Source organism: Neofelis nebulosa, chromosome 13 (assembly GCF_028018385.1).
Source record: "Neofelis nebulosa isolate mNeoNeb1 chromosome 13, mNeoNeb1.pri, whole genome shotgun sequence".
Classification (NCBI taxonomy): Eukaryota; Metazoa; Chordata; class Mammalia; order Carnivora; family Felidae; genus Neofelis; species Neofelis nebulosa.
Window position 1 is genome coordinate 6,508,413 of NC_080794.1, and position 15,161 is coordinate 6,523,573.

General features: G+C 44.4%; 1 protein-coding gene across 2 annotated transcripts in view; it reads right to left on the reverse strand.

Annotated features, from left to right (window-relative positions):
- Positions 1 to 1,324: 1,324 nt before the first annotated feature.
- GNG4 (G protein subunit gamma 4) overlaps positions 1,325 to 15,161 on the reverse strand; it is a 70,844-nt gene continuing 57,007 nt past the window's right edge. For both annotated transcript variants that reach the window (XM_058696211.1, XM_058696212.1), the window contains exon 4: positions 1,325 to 1,728. In XM_058696211.1, coding sequence (XP_058552194.1) covers positions 1,600 to 1,728 — 129 coding nt within the window. In that variant the 3' untranslated portion in view covers positions 1,325 to 1,599. The remainder of the gene's footprint in view (positions 1,729 to 15,161) is intronic.

The following is a 15,161-nucleotide window of genomic DNA, read 5'->3' on the forward strand; positions in this document are numbered from 1 at the left end:
TGGGCAATTTGACGGTATTCCTCCGGCCGAACCGGGGCCTCGTTGAAGTCCTGCTCTCCTGCCACTATTACATTGCGGCATTTAGTAATTTATTTAAATGATACAGCAGAGCGTCCATCCGTGGAGCACCTCTCCGTGCCCTCCCAGATAGGCAGGAGGAGCAATGACCGTTATCCCCGATTAGCAGGTTAGAACCTTCCAGGCACACAGCGGCTTGCCCCGCATCACACAGCCAGCTGCTGTCAGCCCCAGGGAGTGAGGCAGTTTCTCCACAAGAGGAACGTCACAAACTTGGACAAGGAGCTCTCTATCCCCATGGTTTATTCTCCTCTGTCATTTTTGTTTCGGGCGGGATCTGCAAGTTGGACTCGGGAAAACCAAGAGCCGTCCGGCCTGCCGCTGGAGCATCCGCATATCTATCATCGTCCGTAAGCTACGTGCACCCACATGCCTCCTCCCGGCAAAGATGGGGGGACAGGCGTTGCTGCAGAGTGGGCCCGGCGAAGGTGCCGCACAGCCCGTGGTACAGGCGCTCTGCAGGCCTGTTTACCCGCAGACGGGTGGAGCCGAAAGGCAGCGTGGCTCGGGGGTTCAGGGAGCCCTGGGGCCAGGCTCAAGCCCCGGTGTTCCTGCTTACTAACGATCGCCTTGGGGAAAGCACAGAGTCTGTCCGTGCCTCCGTCTTCCTCTCTGTAAAACAGACATGCCCTCGTGGCGTTTTACGGATTGCCGGAGGACGGAATAAGTGAATACATGTCAACGCTCAGATCAGCGGACAGCGCGTTAGTGAGCTGCTGTCCCTGCGGATCACTGTGCTGGGCCACCCTGGTGAAACCCCGCGGGGCCCCGTGCAGCCCACGTGAAAATGACTGAGGAGGAGCCAGAAAAGGGGAGCAGGAAGGGGTGGCCCATGGAGAGGGGAGCCGGTGCCCCTGGCTGGCCCAGCTGGGGCACATTGACAGTTAAGCTGGCTGCAATATTCACCCGGTGTCTACATTCGTAGGAGGCCCACCTCCCAAGTGGCCCGTGATAATCAGGGGGAAATGGGGACCTGCGTCCCCATCGGGGTTGGGGCCACACGGTCCCAGTGAGACACATATTAGGGAAACCCTTTGACGCTGTGGGTCATTTCCTTCCTAACAGGAGGACGGAAAAGCAGGGAACATAGAACCGGTGGATGAAAAGACAGGAACATTTACCCATGTGTTCTAGTTGGTCAAACTGCTCTCATTCGATAGTGAACTATTTGTGAAGGGGGGATTGCCAAGTACGTTTTTTCTTTCCAATAAATTATCTAATTCAATAAATACGGTAGTATTGAATGTACAATGTATTAGCTCGATGTATTTAAATACGGGAGTGGCTGTTTAGAAAGAAATGCAACCCTTAAACCCATACTTATTTGTTACAAAAACGTCGATTTTCTTTGCCGATGACGCAAATAACACGAGAGCAAGAAGTGGTGAAATCGGACGCAGAGAAGAAAACCGATGAAGAGAGGCCGGGGACGGGGGTGACTGGAACCCCTAACGCTAAGAACATGCGGGCTCTACCGGGGAGTTTCCCGATGCACAAGGAGACGCTTCATAACGAACGGAGTCAGAGAATGGTACAAAAGAACTTCTTCTCTCGGAAGGGGTTTTCTGACGCAGGCACCGGTACGATGAGAGGGTCTTCGCGTACGTGGGCTTCGCAGTAGGCCAGGAGGTCCGCAGCTGCCTGGGAGACCTGCGGGGGACACAGCACAGGTGTCGGTTAGGGGCCAGCTCCCGTGGGTCCGGTGCAGAGGCGGCCGGGTGGACCAGCCCAAGGACAGGCCGCTCCCGACCCGGAGAGACGGGGTCTGTGCGAACCCAGAGGAGACCGGGTTTCAAACGTGCCTGTGGGGAAAGAGATGTGGCCCAGGGATGGCGGACCTACCTCCAGAGAGGAAGGAGAAGCCAGCAGGGAAGGCCCAGACATCCCTGTTCTGTTCTCCACTGCGTGATGAGTGGAGTCCCCAGGCCGCTAGCTTCTCATTACTCTGCAAATCCATTTCTAGGCGGGTAAAGCCGAGTGCTGGCCCTGGGCAGGCCAGTGGGATCGTATTCAGTATTATGATTGTGAATTGTCTGATTGCAATTCCCCTCTCATGACCACATAGTGAGTCACTTCATACTCCTCCACAGAACACATGTTATTAGCATATTTTGTATCACACACATAAGTTATGTACTCTAAGTGCACTTTTCTTATTTATTTATTTTTGAGAGAGAGAGAGAGAGAGAGAGAGAGGGAGGGAGAGCACGAGTGGAGGAGGGGTAGGTAGAGAGAGAGACAGAGAGACAGGGAGACAGAGAGCAAGAGCATCCCAAGCAGGCCCCATGCATTCAGTGCAGAGCCAGACATGGGGCTCGAACTTATGAACCGTGAGATCACGACCTGAGCCAAAATCAAGATGCAGGATGCTTAACTGACTGAGCCACCCAGGTGCTCCTCTAAGCACACATTTTATTTTATCTTATTATCTTTTTATATATAATTTATTGTCAAGTTGGTTTCCATACAACACCCAGTGCTCATCCCCACAGGTGCCCTCCTCAAGGCCCATCACCCACTTTCCCCTCCCTCCCACCCCCCATCAACCCTCAGTTTGTTCTCAGTATTTAAGAGTCTCTTACGGTTTGCCTCCTTCCCTCTCTGTAACTTTTTTTTCCCCCCTACCCCCCCCCCCCGGTCTTCTGTTAAGTTTCTCAAGATCCACATATGAGTGAAAACATATAATATCTTTCTCTGCCTGACTTACTTCACTTACTGTAATACCCTCCAGTTCCATCCACGTTGCTGCAAATGGCCAGATTTCATTCTTTCTCACTGCCAAGTAGTATTCCATTGTGTATATAAACCACATCTTCTTTATCCGTTCGTCAGTTGATGGACACTTAGGCTCTTTCCATCACTTGGCTAGTGTTGAAAGTGCTGCTATAAACATTGGGGTACAAATGCCCCTATGCGTCAGCACTCCTGTGTCCCTTGGGTAAATTCCTAGCAGTTCTAAGCACACATTTTAACTCACAGCGGCCACTCCCCTGTGCAGGGAGTTGCTGTTGACCAGAATGCTCCCTCTCCTCCGTTCCTTCCACTCTTACCTGAAGCCCTGCTGACACGAGGCAGTTGCGCACTGAACTATCCCCCTCGTTCAAGCCCAGGGGTTTTCGAGGACGAGACAAGTGGGAGGCGACAGAGGGCTGAGATACACTGGCTAACAGGAAGATGAAGCTCCCAGCTCATTTCACCCAAGGTCTGGGTCACGTGCTGGGCAGATGAACGGCCTGTGCATTAATGCCTCCTGCCAATTACGTGGTTCCGCCCGCAAGTGCTTATTATGGGCTACAGGCGGGGTAAGTATACAGCAGGCAGATGAGGTCCTTTCCGTACGTTCAAGGTCTTAATCTTCTGTAGAATGTTAAAAACATTCCACAAATGAGTGAAAAAATGTTTTAGAGCCTCCAGTGTATACAAGCCACATACACTCCCTACAGATTTTTAAAACTGACCTAGCTTCCAAATTTTTCCAGAAATTCTTCTTCTTTTTAAAAAACCGTTTATCTATTTTGAGAGAGACAGCGCGAGCAGGGGAGGGGCAGAGAGAGAGGGAGACGATCCCAAGCAGGCTCCACGATGTCAGCACTGAGCCCAGTGCGGGGCTTGAACTCATGGAACGTGAGATCATGACCTGAGCTGAGATCAAGAGTAAGATGCTTAACCGACAGAGCCAACCTCGTGTCCTTTAAGTAATATTCTTAAAGCCACTTCACAGATGAGAAAACTGAGGCACAAGAGTTAAAAAAAAAAACTTGCCCAAGGTCCCTTGGAGAGAAAGCCAGAATTTTTAAAAATATTTATTCATTTTTTAAGAGAGAAAGACACACAGATCATGAGCGGGGGAGGGGCAGAGAGCGAGGAAGACACAGAATTGGAAGCAGGCTCCAGGCTCTGATGCCGGGCTTGAACTCCCAAACCTTGAGATCACGACCTGAGCCGAAGTCGGACACTTAACTGACTGACTGAGCCAGCCAGGTGCCCCGAGAAAGCCAGAATTTGAAGCTAAGCTGTCTGGCCACAGAATTTTTATGCCACAGTAGCCCCCTGATTGATAATCAAACTGTGACTGCCAAGTGGACTGGAATGTTCCACTGGGCCAGCACACTCTCCTTGGAGACCAGCTACCTGGGAACCCACATGACCAAATAATTTATTTGCTTTGCTTCAGCATCTTCTCCATGAAACCTTGCCCCAGCTCCTGTGGGTTGAGCACTCCTACTCACTTTGGTTTGTGCTGCCTCATTTGAATCGATGTATGTCCAAACAAACGCTTGAAAACCTTGACCGTGCCTCCATTTACCTTTTAACGACACGATCCAGCTGGCCTGAAGCTAGCCTGCTAAATTATAATCACAGCTTCCTTCCCCTGGATCATACTTGCTCAGGTGTTTGTCAACAACATCCTTCCTGGGCAAATGGGAATAGTCGAATTTCCAGAAAGCGACCGCAAGGGGGCGCCTCGCTGGGGGCTACTGCATAGTTAAGCGGTCTATCTGTCCAAGGCATTGGGGGAAGGGGCCCCAAACATGTAACTTTGGAGGTACCAGCTTCCAGTTATAAACTAGTCACAGGGATGAAAAGTACAGCACAGAGAATACAAATAATATTTTAATAACACTGTATGGTGACAGATGATAATAACACTTATTGTGGTATTTTGTAATGGATAGAATTGTCGAATCCGTTCCATACCTGAAACTGATCTAACATTGTACGTCAGCTATAGTTCAGTTAAAAACATGAGGCTTTGTAGGACAGCTGGGTGAGGGAGAGATGGGGCTGGGCCGTGTTCCCGTCTCCTATCATTTTATCTGCTGCCACACAGCTCCTTGTCTACACCACCCTGACAACTAAGTTGTTTATGTCTGGCCTTTGCTAGTTTTAAGCAGATCTAATCTAGGCATTTTTCTATCACCTCTAAAGGTGATATTGCACTTATTCCACAATGTTCCTTTCAGGAAAACAGGCTGTTCTTCGATTGCCTCCTTTTGCTGCTGTTGTTTTAGGATCACAAATGCACTTGCTGAGTTATAACTACACTCCTCCGGACGGCAGAGTCCTCTCTGGGCATCTGTACAACAGGAATGAATATGGAAGGTAGCCTGTATTGGAGCTAAGTAGTAAGCGCCCACTTTCAGACCAGATGTGTGGATCTGGGTCGGTTCCATGTAATATTAATATCCTAGAAGCCCTCGTGTTGTTGAAACAACACTCTAAGAGAATGTTACAAGGGGAGAATCAAGGGAGGTTTCTACCTCAGCCGTCAGCCCCCGTATTTCACACAGTGTCCAATGTTCCTTTATTCCTGTATAAACAAAGTATTTGGATAACCCTTGAGTTTGTTATGGGATCTCTGGAAAGATAAACATACGTAACGAGCATCTTAATGAGCCTTACACGTGAAAGGTGACACACAGCTTAATATCTAGGCATTAATTAACCCCAACCTGCTCATTAGGTTGAGCGGGAGGGTTTTCTTAATCCGTCCTAGGTTGATTTTTATAGCTGAAAGTTTCCTTCAACGCATATCAAGTCTGGGCTGCAGCCATTGCCAAATTGCATAAAACATCTGCCATCTTTGAAACAAAAAACCCAAATGATCTGCTTCAAAGAGAAAATTTTATTTGGGTTGGAAATTGAAAACTCCCTTGCTGTTTATGCTTTCTCGTCAAGCCTCACGTCGGCTTTACCTAAAGTCCTCTATTATGAAATGCCCAGAGCGTCTCTGCCTCCTTCGTACCGAACTGTTATAAGACAACAGATGTTGAAAAGAATCGGCAGCCTGGGAACAACTGTGGAATTTTACCATTGCATTTCAGAGTAAAAGAGGTGATTAAAACAGCCCAAGTTAGCACATAATCCTGTTAGTTGCACTATAATTACAAGCTTCAATGATGGGAGAAAATGTTGCAATTACTATAGTCAAATTCTTCGACAAGACGGATGACATAATTACTATTCTGCCTGTGACACCCACTGCATTTATCCTTTGCATCCAAAGCTGAGCACTCACACCTAGTTCTCAGCAGTCCTGGTCTATTTAACAATACTACTTGGAATCAATTTCAAGCCTCTTTGACTGGCTCTGCCTGTTCCTCCCTCCACCCCAAGGAAACAAAGCAGGATTAATTGTCGAGGGCACAGCCAGGTTGCAGCCCCCATGGAGCAACAGTATCTTTGACAAGGTCAAACTTGGTGCACACTCCCAACAGAAGAAATCATGTGCCTGTTTTCCCTAGTGGAACCCTTGGGACATTCTATACCTCACCTCTAAAGTCTGAACAGACACCGCAGGGTGAATCCTTGTGAATCTCGTCTTTCTTCTAATGTTGGGAAGTACTTGAGATCAACACACGGGTTCCCAAGCACACACTCAAGAAATTTCCATATTATGATGCTGTGAATGGAATGTCTGTGTCCTCCCCCACCCCAGGCCAAATGCGGAAGCCTCAATCTCAATGTAATTGTATTGAGAGGTGGGGCCTCTGGGAGGTAATTAGGTCATGAGGGTTGAACCCTTGTGAAGGGGATTAGCACCCTTATAAGAAGAGACATGAGAGAGATCTCTCTCCACCTGCCATGTAAAGTCACAGCATGGAGGTGGCCATCTATAAACCAGGGAGAGAACTCCCACCAGAACCTGACCATGCAGGCAGCCTGATCTCGGACTTCCCAGCTTGCAGAGCAGTGAGAAATGAATTTCTTTGTCTAAGCCACTGGGTCTATGGTGCTTTGTTATAGCAGCATGAGCTGACTAAGGTATTTGGCTTCCAGTGGCTTGTGTTGATCCATTTCATTATAGGCAACACTATCGCTGGGTCCTAGGCCACAGATATAGCAGCTAGTTGGGGATGGGTAAGGTTATGCCTGGAGGATACCAGAGGGAGGAGAAGATGTATGTGTGAACACATGAATAATATAACAGAGAGGCCCTCTCTGAATTCTGAAGTCCAATGTTCATAATATTGGATTAGCTGCTGTTTACTATTATCAGCATAAAGCTGTTTTTTTTCCTCCACATGAAAAGTTGACTGTACATTGAGAGGTAAATCCAAGATGCTTGAACGAGAGTTTTATTTTATTTTTAAAAATCTTTAATGTTTATTCAGTTTTGAGAGGGAGAGAGAGAGAGACAGAGCATGAGCAGGGGAAGGGCAGAGAGAAAGGGAAACACAGAATCCGAAGAAGGCTCCAGGCTCTAGGCTCTGAGCTGTCAGCACAGAGCCGGATGCGGGGCTCGAACTCCCGAGCCGTGAGATCATGACCTGAGCCAAAGTTAGACGCCTAACTGACTGAGCCACCCGGGGGGCCCCTTGAAAGAGGTTGGTACACGTCCTATATGACTCTGACTACTTCTCAGTTTTGACATATCCCGATTTTCCAGAAAGGAAAACATAATTCAACCATTTTGTGAGTTCACCACAAGAGTAATTTATTTGGTGATGGGAACCAGTGAGTCACTGAAGAGGTTTCTGTGACTTACTCAGAGGTGAAAGACGAATGTAACAAGTAGATTCTAGGCTCTAGGGATTCTAGAAAGCCAGAGGCATCTCTTCTAGAAAAAGGACTGGGTTGTGAGTCAAGAAACGACCTCTCTGACGAGCTGCGCTCCGCACTAATGAGCTGTGTCATTCTGGGCAAGACAAAGACCCTGGCACTCAGTTTTCACTCCTGTAAATGGGGATAGCATTACCTGCTGGCTTGTGACTCAGTGACAGAATGGATGCTGTTATACGCACAGTGGGCTCTTACTTCATTGGTCATCTGGCTACTTTCTGGGAGGGCACTGAGAAGCAGACATGAGGAGGTTTCTCCGAAATTGTTGGGGCAATTTGATACCCACAGTGCCCCGACCCAGAATCCTCTCCAACAGGAAGCGTCTTTTGTCTTTTTCAAAAGACACCTTTTGCCTTCTTGTTCTACTATTTAATGTTCTTCTCTTTGTTTTAAGTCAAAGATTTTCCTCCCTTGATCTGATGGCTGTTCTACAGCTGCTCATTCACACCCCCCTCTCTTTGAATTGATTTCTAAATCTGATGGTAGAAAGTTACCGTGTAAGGCGGTCCGGGGGAGATCCGTGGACGTGTCTGGGAGAGGAGGAGACAGCAAAGGAAAGGCTCACAGCTGAATTGTTAAACTAGCAGAAAGTGGGGCAGCGGAGGGGCACCACCAGGCTTCAGACAAGGCACACGGGAAAGGCAAAATTGGTAAGCACTGCCTTGACTTCTGGCTGGGTCATAGGGCATCATTTATATTTATTTTCTTTTAGAAATGTCATTCTTTCAAACTTCACATCATTTATCATCTTAATCATACCCCTTCCCTAGACTTTCTCTGGACCCTGTGAATCAGCTGTCAGTGACCTATCAGAACGCGATGGGCTCCCCGATTTTGCTCTTTTTCCATTTTCCACAGGGAACACTGTGATATTTGAGCCCCGCTCATCTTCTGTTTTAACAATGACTGGCTTTCGCTTTAGAATTTTCTCTTTTCGCTGTGGATAACTCAGCCGTATGTGTTTTATCTTGGGGAAAAAATGGAACCATAAAGAACACATTTTGTTCTTTTAAAAGAACTCACAAGCCAGCAGCACTGTCATGACTCCTAGGAAGTTCTAGAAAAAAAAAAATAAGGGTAAGACATGTGAAAGACGTGGGGCACCTGGGTGGCTCAGTCGGTTAAGAGTCTGGCTTCAACTCATCACGATCCCGCAGTCAGTGAGTTCGAGCCCCATGTCAGGCTCTGGGCTGACAGCTCAGAGCCTGGAGCCTGCTTCGGATTCTGTGTCACCCTCTCTTTCTGCCCCTCCCCAGCTCACGCTCTCTCTCAAAAATAAAGAAACTTAAAAAAAAAAGACATGTGGAGTACTTACCTGTTAGAAGGATTATGAGGAAAAACTCTGGCTCAAATACAAATTTGAAGCAAGAGCCAAAAAGGCTGATTGCCCAATGGAAATGTCTCAGCAAGCCTGGACACTTATTTAGTATTCGGTTCTATTAAATAGCTCTGGATTATCCACGCTGATGGGAGAAACCAGTAGAAAAGATAACCACAGCCTAATTTACACTTAAATTTGGAATATCATTTGTAATTTTTATGCAGTGTGTTTACATGAAAATATGGCCCTATTTTGCATTTGCCTATTGGTGCCTAAGGGAATAAGGAGGAAGATACAGATTGTATACAAAATGAACAGCATACATGCAATCACATTTGTTTAATTTAATTTACAGGAGTAAAAAGCAACCTCCTGGGTCAACACATAAGTTGCTTACGTTGATGGTGTGGTGGAGAGGACCTAGGCGGAAAGAACAGAAAGGGTCTCTCTTTCCATTTACGGTCACTATGTGGTCACCTCCCATGGCACCCTCTGCCCCCTTCACATAGCATCATACCAAACCAATGGTAATAAATTCAGAGGAGGGAGTGTGTAACTGGGTCCTGGGGGTGTGGTAGCATCTCTGTGGAAGGGGTGATTCCTACCAAGAAATTTAATTTTGAGGGGCGCCTGGGTGGCTCGGTCGGTTGAACGTCCGACTTCGGCTCAGGTCATGATCTCGCGGTCCGTGAGTTCGAGCCCCGCGTCGGGCTCTGTGCTGACAGCTCAGAGCCTGGAGCCTGTTTCAGATTCTGTCTCCTTCTCTCTCTGTCCCTCCCCTGTTCATGCTCTGTCTCTCTCTGTCTCAAAAATAAATAAAACGTTTAAAAAAAAAAAAAAAAAGAAATTTAATTTTGAAACCGCTTTATTATCTTTACAATAATAATCCTTATTTGCTCGTAAAATAACCCCCCAAAAGTTCAAAGCTGGGAGCAAAAGTCAACCGCCACTTGGTGACAGCGCTCTGGTGAACATCTTTTTAGGTATCTTACTATTCAGCCTTCACATGCAATTTCAGATGCCGTTGTGTAACATGCTATTTGTCACTCAGTACACACAGATATCTGTCGTTGTTTATAATTAGAGTATAGTGTAGCATTGTCTCTATGTAACTTACTTAACCAGTCCCTACTGATGGACAGTCAAAAATTATAATTTGTTGACACTGTAAATAGTGCTCTGATGAAATTCTTACTTCCCATCATTATTTGCGAGATTGTCTCTGGGTAAATTCCTAGAAGGGAGCATACTGGGTCAAGATAGACACAACGAACATTTTGATACATATTCCAAACTATCCTTCTGGAAGAGTGTATCACTTTCCACTCGACCATCGACCATCGAAAGCCTCTGACTTCTTTGCTTCACAGCTGATGGATGACAATGGATTTCATCAAAGATTAAAAACACTGACAGTCTTACAATAATCAAGATATGGAAGCAACCCGAGTGTCCATCGATAGACAAGGGGATAAGGAAGATGTGGTATAGATAGGTATAGATACATACAAATGGCATATTGCTCAGCCAAATAAAAGGATGAGATCGTGCCATTTGTGACAACATGGATGGACTTAGCGGGCATTATGTAAGAGAACTAAGTCAGTCTAAAAAAAGATGAACACCACAAGATTTCACTCCTATGTGGAACCTAAGTATGCAAAAGAATAAACAAATAAAAACAATCAGCCCTATAAATATAAGGAACAAACTGATGGGTTACCAGAGGGGAAGGGGGGCAAAATGGGTGAAGGGGAGTGGGAAATACAGGCTTCCGGTTATGGAATGAAGAAGTCCAGGGAATAAAAGGCATGGGGGAGGGAACATAGTTAATGATACTGTAACAGTACTATGTGGTGACAGATGGTAGCTACATTTGTGTGAAATGACCGCACATATAGAGAAACTGAGTCACTGTTTTGTAGACCTGAAAGTAATGTAATATTGTCTGTTAACTATACTAAAAACAAAACAAAACAAAACAAAACAAAACAAAACAAAACCAGTCTGGGTCTCAGCGTTGCTTGTTTGTTTTTGAGTAGATCTCAGTGTTGTTTCGAGCGTAATTCTTGTATTATTTAAGGAGGTAAATGTCTCTTCCTGTATTTGACCATGTTTATATTTCTCAATTTTAAACTACCCATTGGTGTTGTTTGTACAATGAAAGAAACAGAGGATATTTTATTTTCTTACTGACTTTTCAGAGAAATTTCAGAGAGGTTTAGAGAAATTAACCCTTTATTACTCAGGTAGCAGATGTTTTTCTTATTTTGTGAATTGGGGGTTTTTTACCATCTCAAATTTTAAAAAATGCAGTCAAGTTTTCTAATTTATGGGGTGCCTGGGTGGCTCAGTTGGTTAAACATCCAACTCTTGGTTTCGGCTATGGTCATGATCTCATGGCTTCACGGGTTTGCACCACACGTTGGGCCCTGTGTCGATAGCACAGAGCCTGCTTGGAATTCTCCCTCTCCCTCTGTCTGCCCTTTACCCACTCACGTTCGCTCTCTCAAAAATAAACTTAAAATAAACCACTTTTACTTTATGAACCACTTTTGTGGTATGTTTGGCCTTCTCAGATGTTTATAAAAGCATTTGCTCCTATTTTTCTAGTACTTTGTTATATTTATTTTTTTTTATTTTTTTAAATGTTTATTTACTTTTGAGAGAGAAAGAGACAGAGACAGAGCATGAATAGGGGAGGGGCAGAGAGAGGAAGACACAGAATCTGAAGCAGGCTCCAGGCTCTGAGCTGTCAGCACAGAGCTGGACGCGGGGCTCGACCTCACGAACTACAAGATCATGACCTGAGCCAAAGTCGGACGCTCAACCAACAGAGCCACCCAGGCACCCCTATATTTGTTATATTTAAATGTTTGATCAAAGTTAAGGAATGAATTGTGTCTAGTGAAATTCATATTTTGAAGCCATCAACCCTAATACGACTATTTGGAGATAAGTTCTTCAGGGACCTAATTAAGGTTATATGAGGTCATAAGGGGGGGCGGGTCCCTAATCTGATAGGACTGGGTCTGTTTAAAAGAATAACAGACACCAGAAAGTTCTCTCTTCCCCTGAGCACAGAGGGAAGGCCATGTGAAGACACAATGCGAAGGCAGCTGTCTGCAAGTCAAGGACGGAGACCTTACCGGACATCCACCCTACTGGCACCTTGATCTTGGACTTTGAACCTTCAGAACTGTGAGAAAATAAATTTCTGTTGTTCAAGCCACACAGTCTGTGGTATTGATTTGAGATACCATCTGGATCCTTTTCCAAATTCCCAGCACACTTGGATCTATTTAGGACTTCCTATTATGTTCTGTTGATCTATCTAATCATAAATCTTTAAGTGCTCTGATTTTAAAACAAATTCTAATACCTGGCAGGAAAATTCTACATATGTTCCTCCTTGCACATATATGCTTAAAAAAAATATTCCTGGATACTCTCACCATTTATTCATCTAATTGAACTTTAGAATAGTTTTCAGTTTGCTTCCTCCAAAAACAGAAATAGAATTTTGATTAGATTTGTGTTGAATTTATGTTAATTTACAGAGAACAGACATTTCTACAATATAGACTCTGCCTGTTCAAGAACAAGAACACTTTCCTTTAATCAAATTGTCTTACCTTCCTGTTTTCAAGTCTTATGCCCTTTTATGTTTTGAGTGTTTGTTAAAAATATATATGTCTTATGGATTTACATATGGCATTCTCAAAATCAATTTCACTAAGAGATAGTTTATTTTTATTTATTTATTTTTTAAAGTTTATTTATTTTGAGAGGGAGAACAAGCAGGGGAGGGGCAGAGGGAGAGAGGGACAGAGGCTCTGAAGAGGGCTCTATGCTGACCACAGAGAGCCTGACGTGGGGCTCAAACTCATGAACCACAAGATCATAACCTGAGCTTAAATTGGACACTTAACCTACGGAGCCACCCAGGTGCCCCAAGAGACAGTCTGAAAAGGTTCCTGAGGCTGACATTTATTTCATACTATGGCCACCACTTTATGGCCCTGTGGTCAAAGAATGTGGTATGAACCATTTTTACTTTTTAGAATGTAGTGGTGCTTAGAGAAAAGTGTTCTTAATGTTTTCTGGATAAAGACCTATACCTTATCATCTATCTGTCTACCTATCTACCAGATCAACCTAATTAATTTTATTATTAATATATGATTACCTCTCTTTTGTCTAATTGATCCACCATGGACTAGGAACGACACACTATACTCTTACACAACTTGTTCATCTTTCTTGACATTTCTTCAAAGTTTGCTTTGTATATTTTTGACATAATTGGACCGTATGGTAAGACTATGTTTAGACTATGTTTTCATTTTTCTAAATTTTAGTCATTCTAATAGTTGTGTTGGGGCATACCAATGTTATTTTAATTTGTCATTCTCTAGTGACACATGATATGGAGCATTTCTTCATATGCTCCTTTGCCATCTGTATATCTTCTTTGGCGAGGTGTGTGTTCGGATCTTTGGTCTTTTTTCTTTTTTTCAACGGGGTGGTTTGTTTTCTCACTGTTGAGTTATAAGAGGTCTTTGTATAGTTTGAATACCAGTCCTTTATCAGATATGTGTTCTGCAAAGATTTTCTCCCAGTCTGTGGCTTGTCTTCTCATCCTTTCCACAGAGTCTTTGACAGAGAAGCTCTTAATTTGAATGATGTCCATCTCAGCAATTCTTTCTTTTGTGGATTTTGCTTTTGGTGTTATAGCTAGAAACTAATTGCCAGACCCACGGTCATCTAGATTTTCTCCCGTGCTGCCCTTTAGAAGTTTTCTAGTTCTGCCTTTTAGTTTGGGTCTATGATTGATTTTGAGCTCATTTTTGTGAAAGGTGTAAGGTCTGTGTCTTGATTCAGTATTTTCCATGGGGTTGTCTAGTTATTCCAGCAGCATTTGTTGAAGAAACTATCCTTTCTCCATTGTATTGCTTTTGCCTTTTTAGAGATCAGTTGACTATATTTATGTGAGTCTGTTTCTGGCCTGTCTATTCAGTTTCACTGGTCTAGTTGTCTATTCTTTTGTTGATATCACATTGTCTTGATCACTGCAGCTTTATAGTAGGTCTTGAAATTGGGTAGTGTCAGCCTTCCATCTTTCTCTTCTCTCTCTCTCTTTTTAATGTTTATTTATTTATTTTGAGCAAGACAGATAGAGCATGAGTGGGGGAGGGGTAGAGAAAAAGGGAAACAGAGAATCCCAAGCAGGCTCTGTGCTGACAGCGGGGCTTGGACCCACAAACCATGAGATCATGACCTGAGCTGTAATTAAGAGTAAGATGCTCAGCCAACTGAGCCACCCAGGTGCCCCTCTTCTCTTTCAATATTGTGTTGGCTATTCTGTTTTATTATTATTATTTTTTAATTTAAAGTTTATTTACTTATTTTTGAGAGAGAGAGAGAGAGCAAGCGAGCATGGGAGCAGGGGGAGGGACAGAGAGAGAGGGACGGAGAGAGATAATCCCAAGTAGGCTCCATGCTGTCAGTGCAGAGCCCAACACATGGGGCTTGAACTCCTGAACCTTGAGATCGTGACCTGAGCCAAAATCAAGAGTTGGATGCTCAACCAACTGAGCCACTCAGATGCCCCTCCATATAAACTTTAGAATCAGCTTATCAGTATCAAAAAAGCCAACTTGCTGGGATTTTGACTGGGATTGTCTTGAATCTACAGATTAAGTTGGGAAGAACCAACATCTTAACAATATTGATCCTCCTATCTATGAACATGGAATATCTTCATTTATTTAGATTTTCTTTGATCTCTTTCATAGGTTTTGCAGTTTTTCCTCATGTATATCTTGTACATATTGTAACCAGTGGTTACAAATGATTGACCTGAAATGGTGAAAGTGAGTGGATTAAACCTGAAGTGATAGCTGTAGACCCTGAAATCAATTGTGTCAAAGTCGATTGGGAGAAAAGGTGTGAGCGACGTGGCTGCTGATACAGGAAAGAGGGTGGGTCCTATTCCTGTTAGAGTTGGAGTTGTGACAGTTTCAAGTAATGCACAGCATAACAGCTCTGGAGAAATTTGGAGAAAGTGGACTATTCAGCTGAAGCAGCTTAGTCTCCAATAACACTCAACTCAAGTGATATTAATGTAATACAATCTAGTAAACCAAAGCCCATTGGTAACCTGGGCTTGAGAAGATGGTTTGTTTTCTAGGTAGAA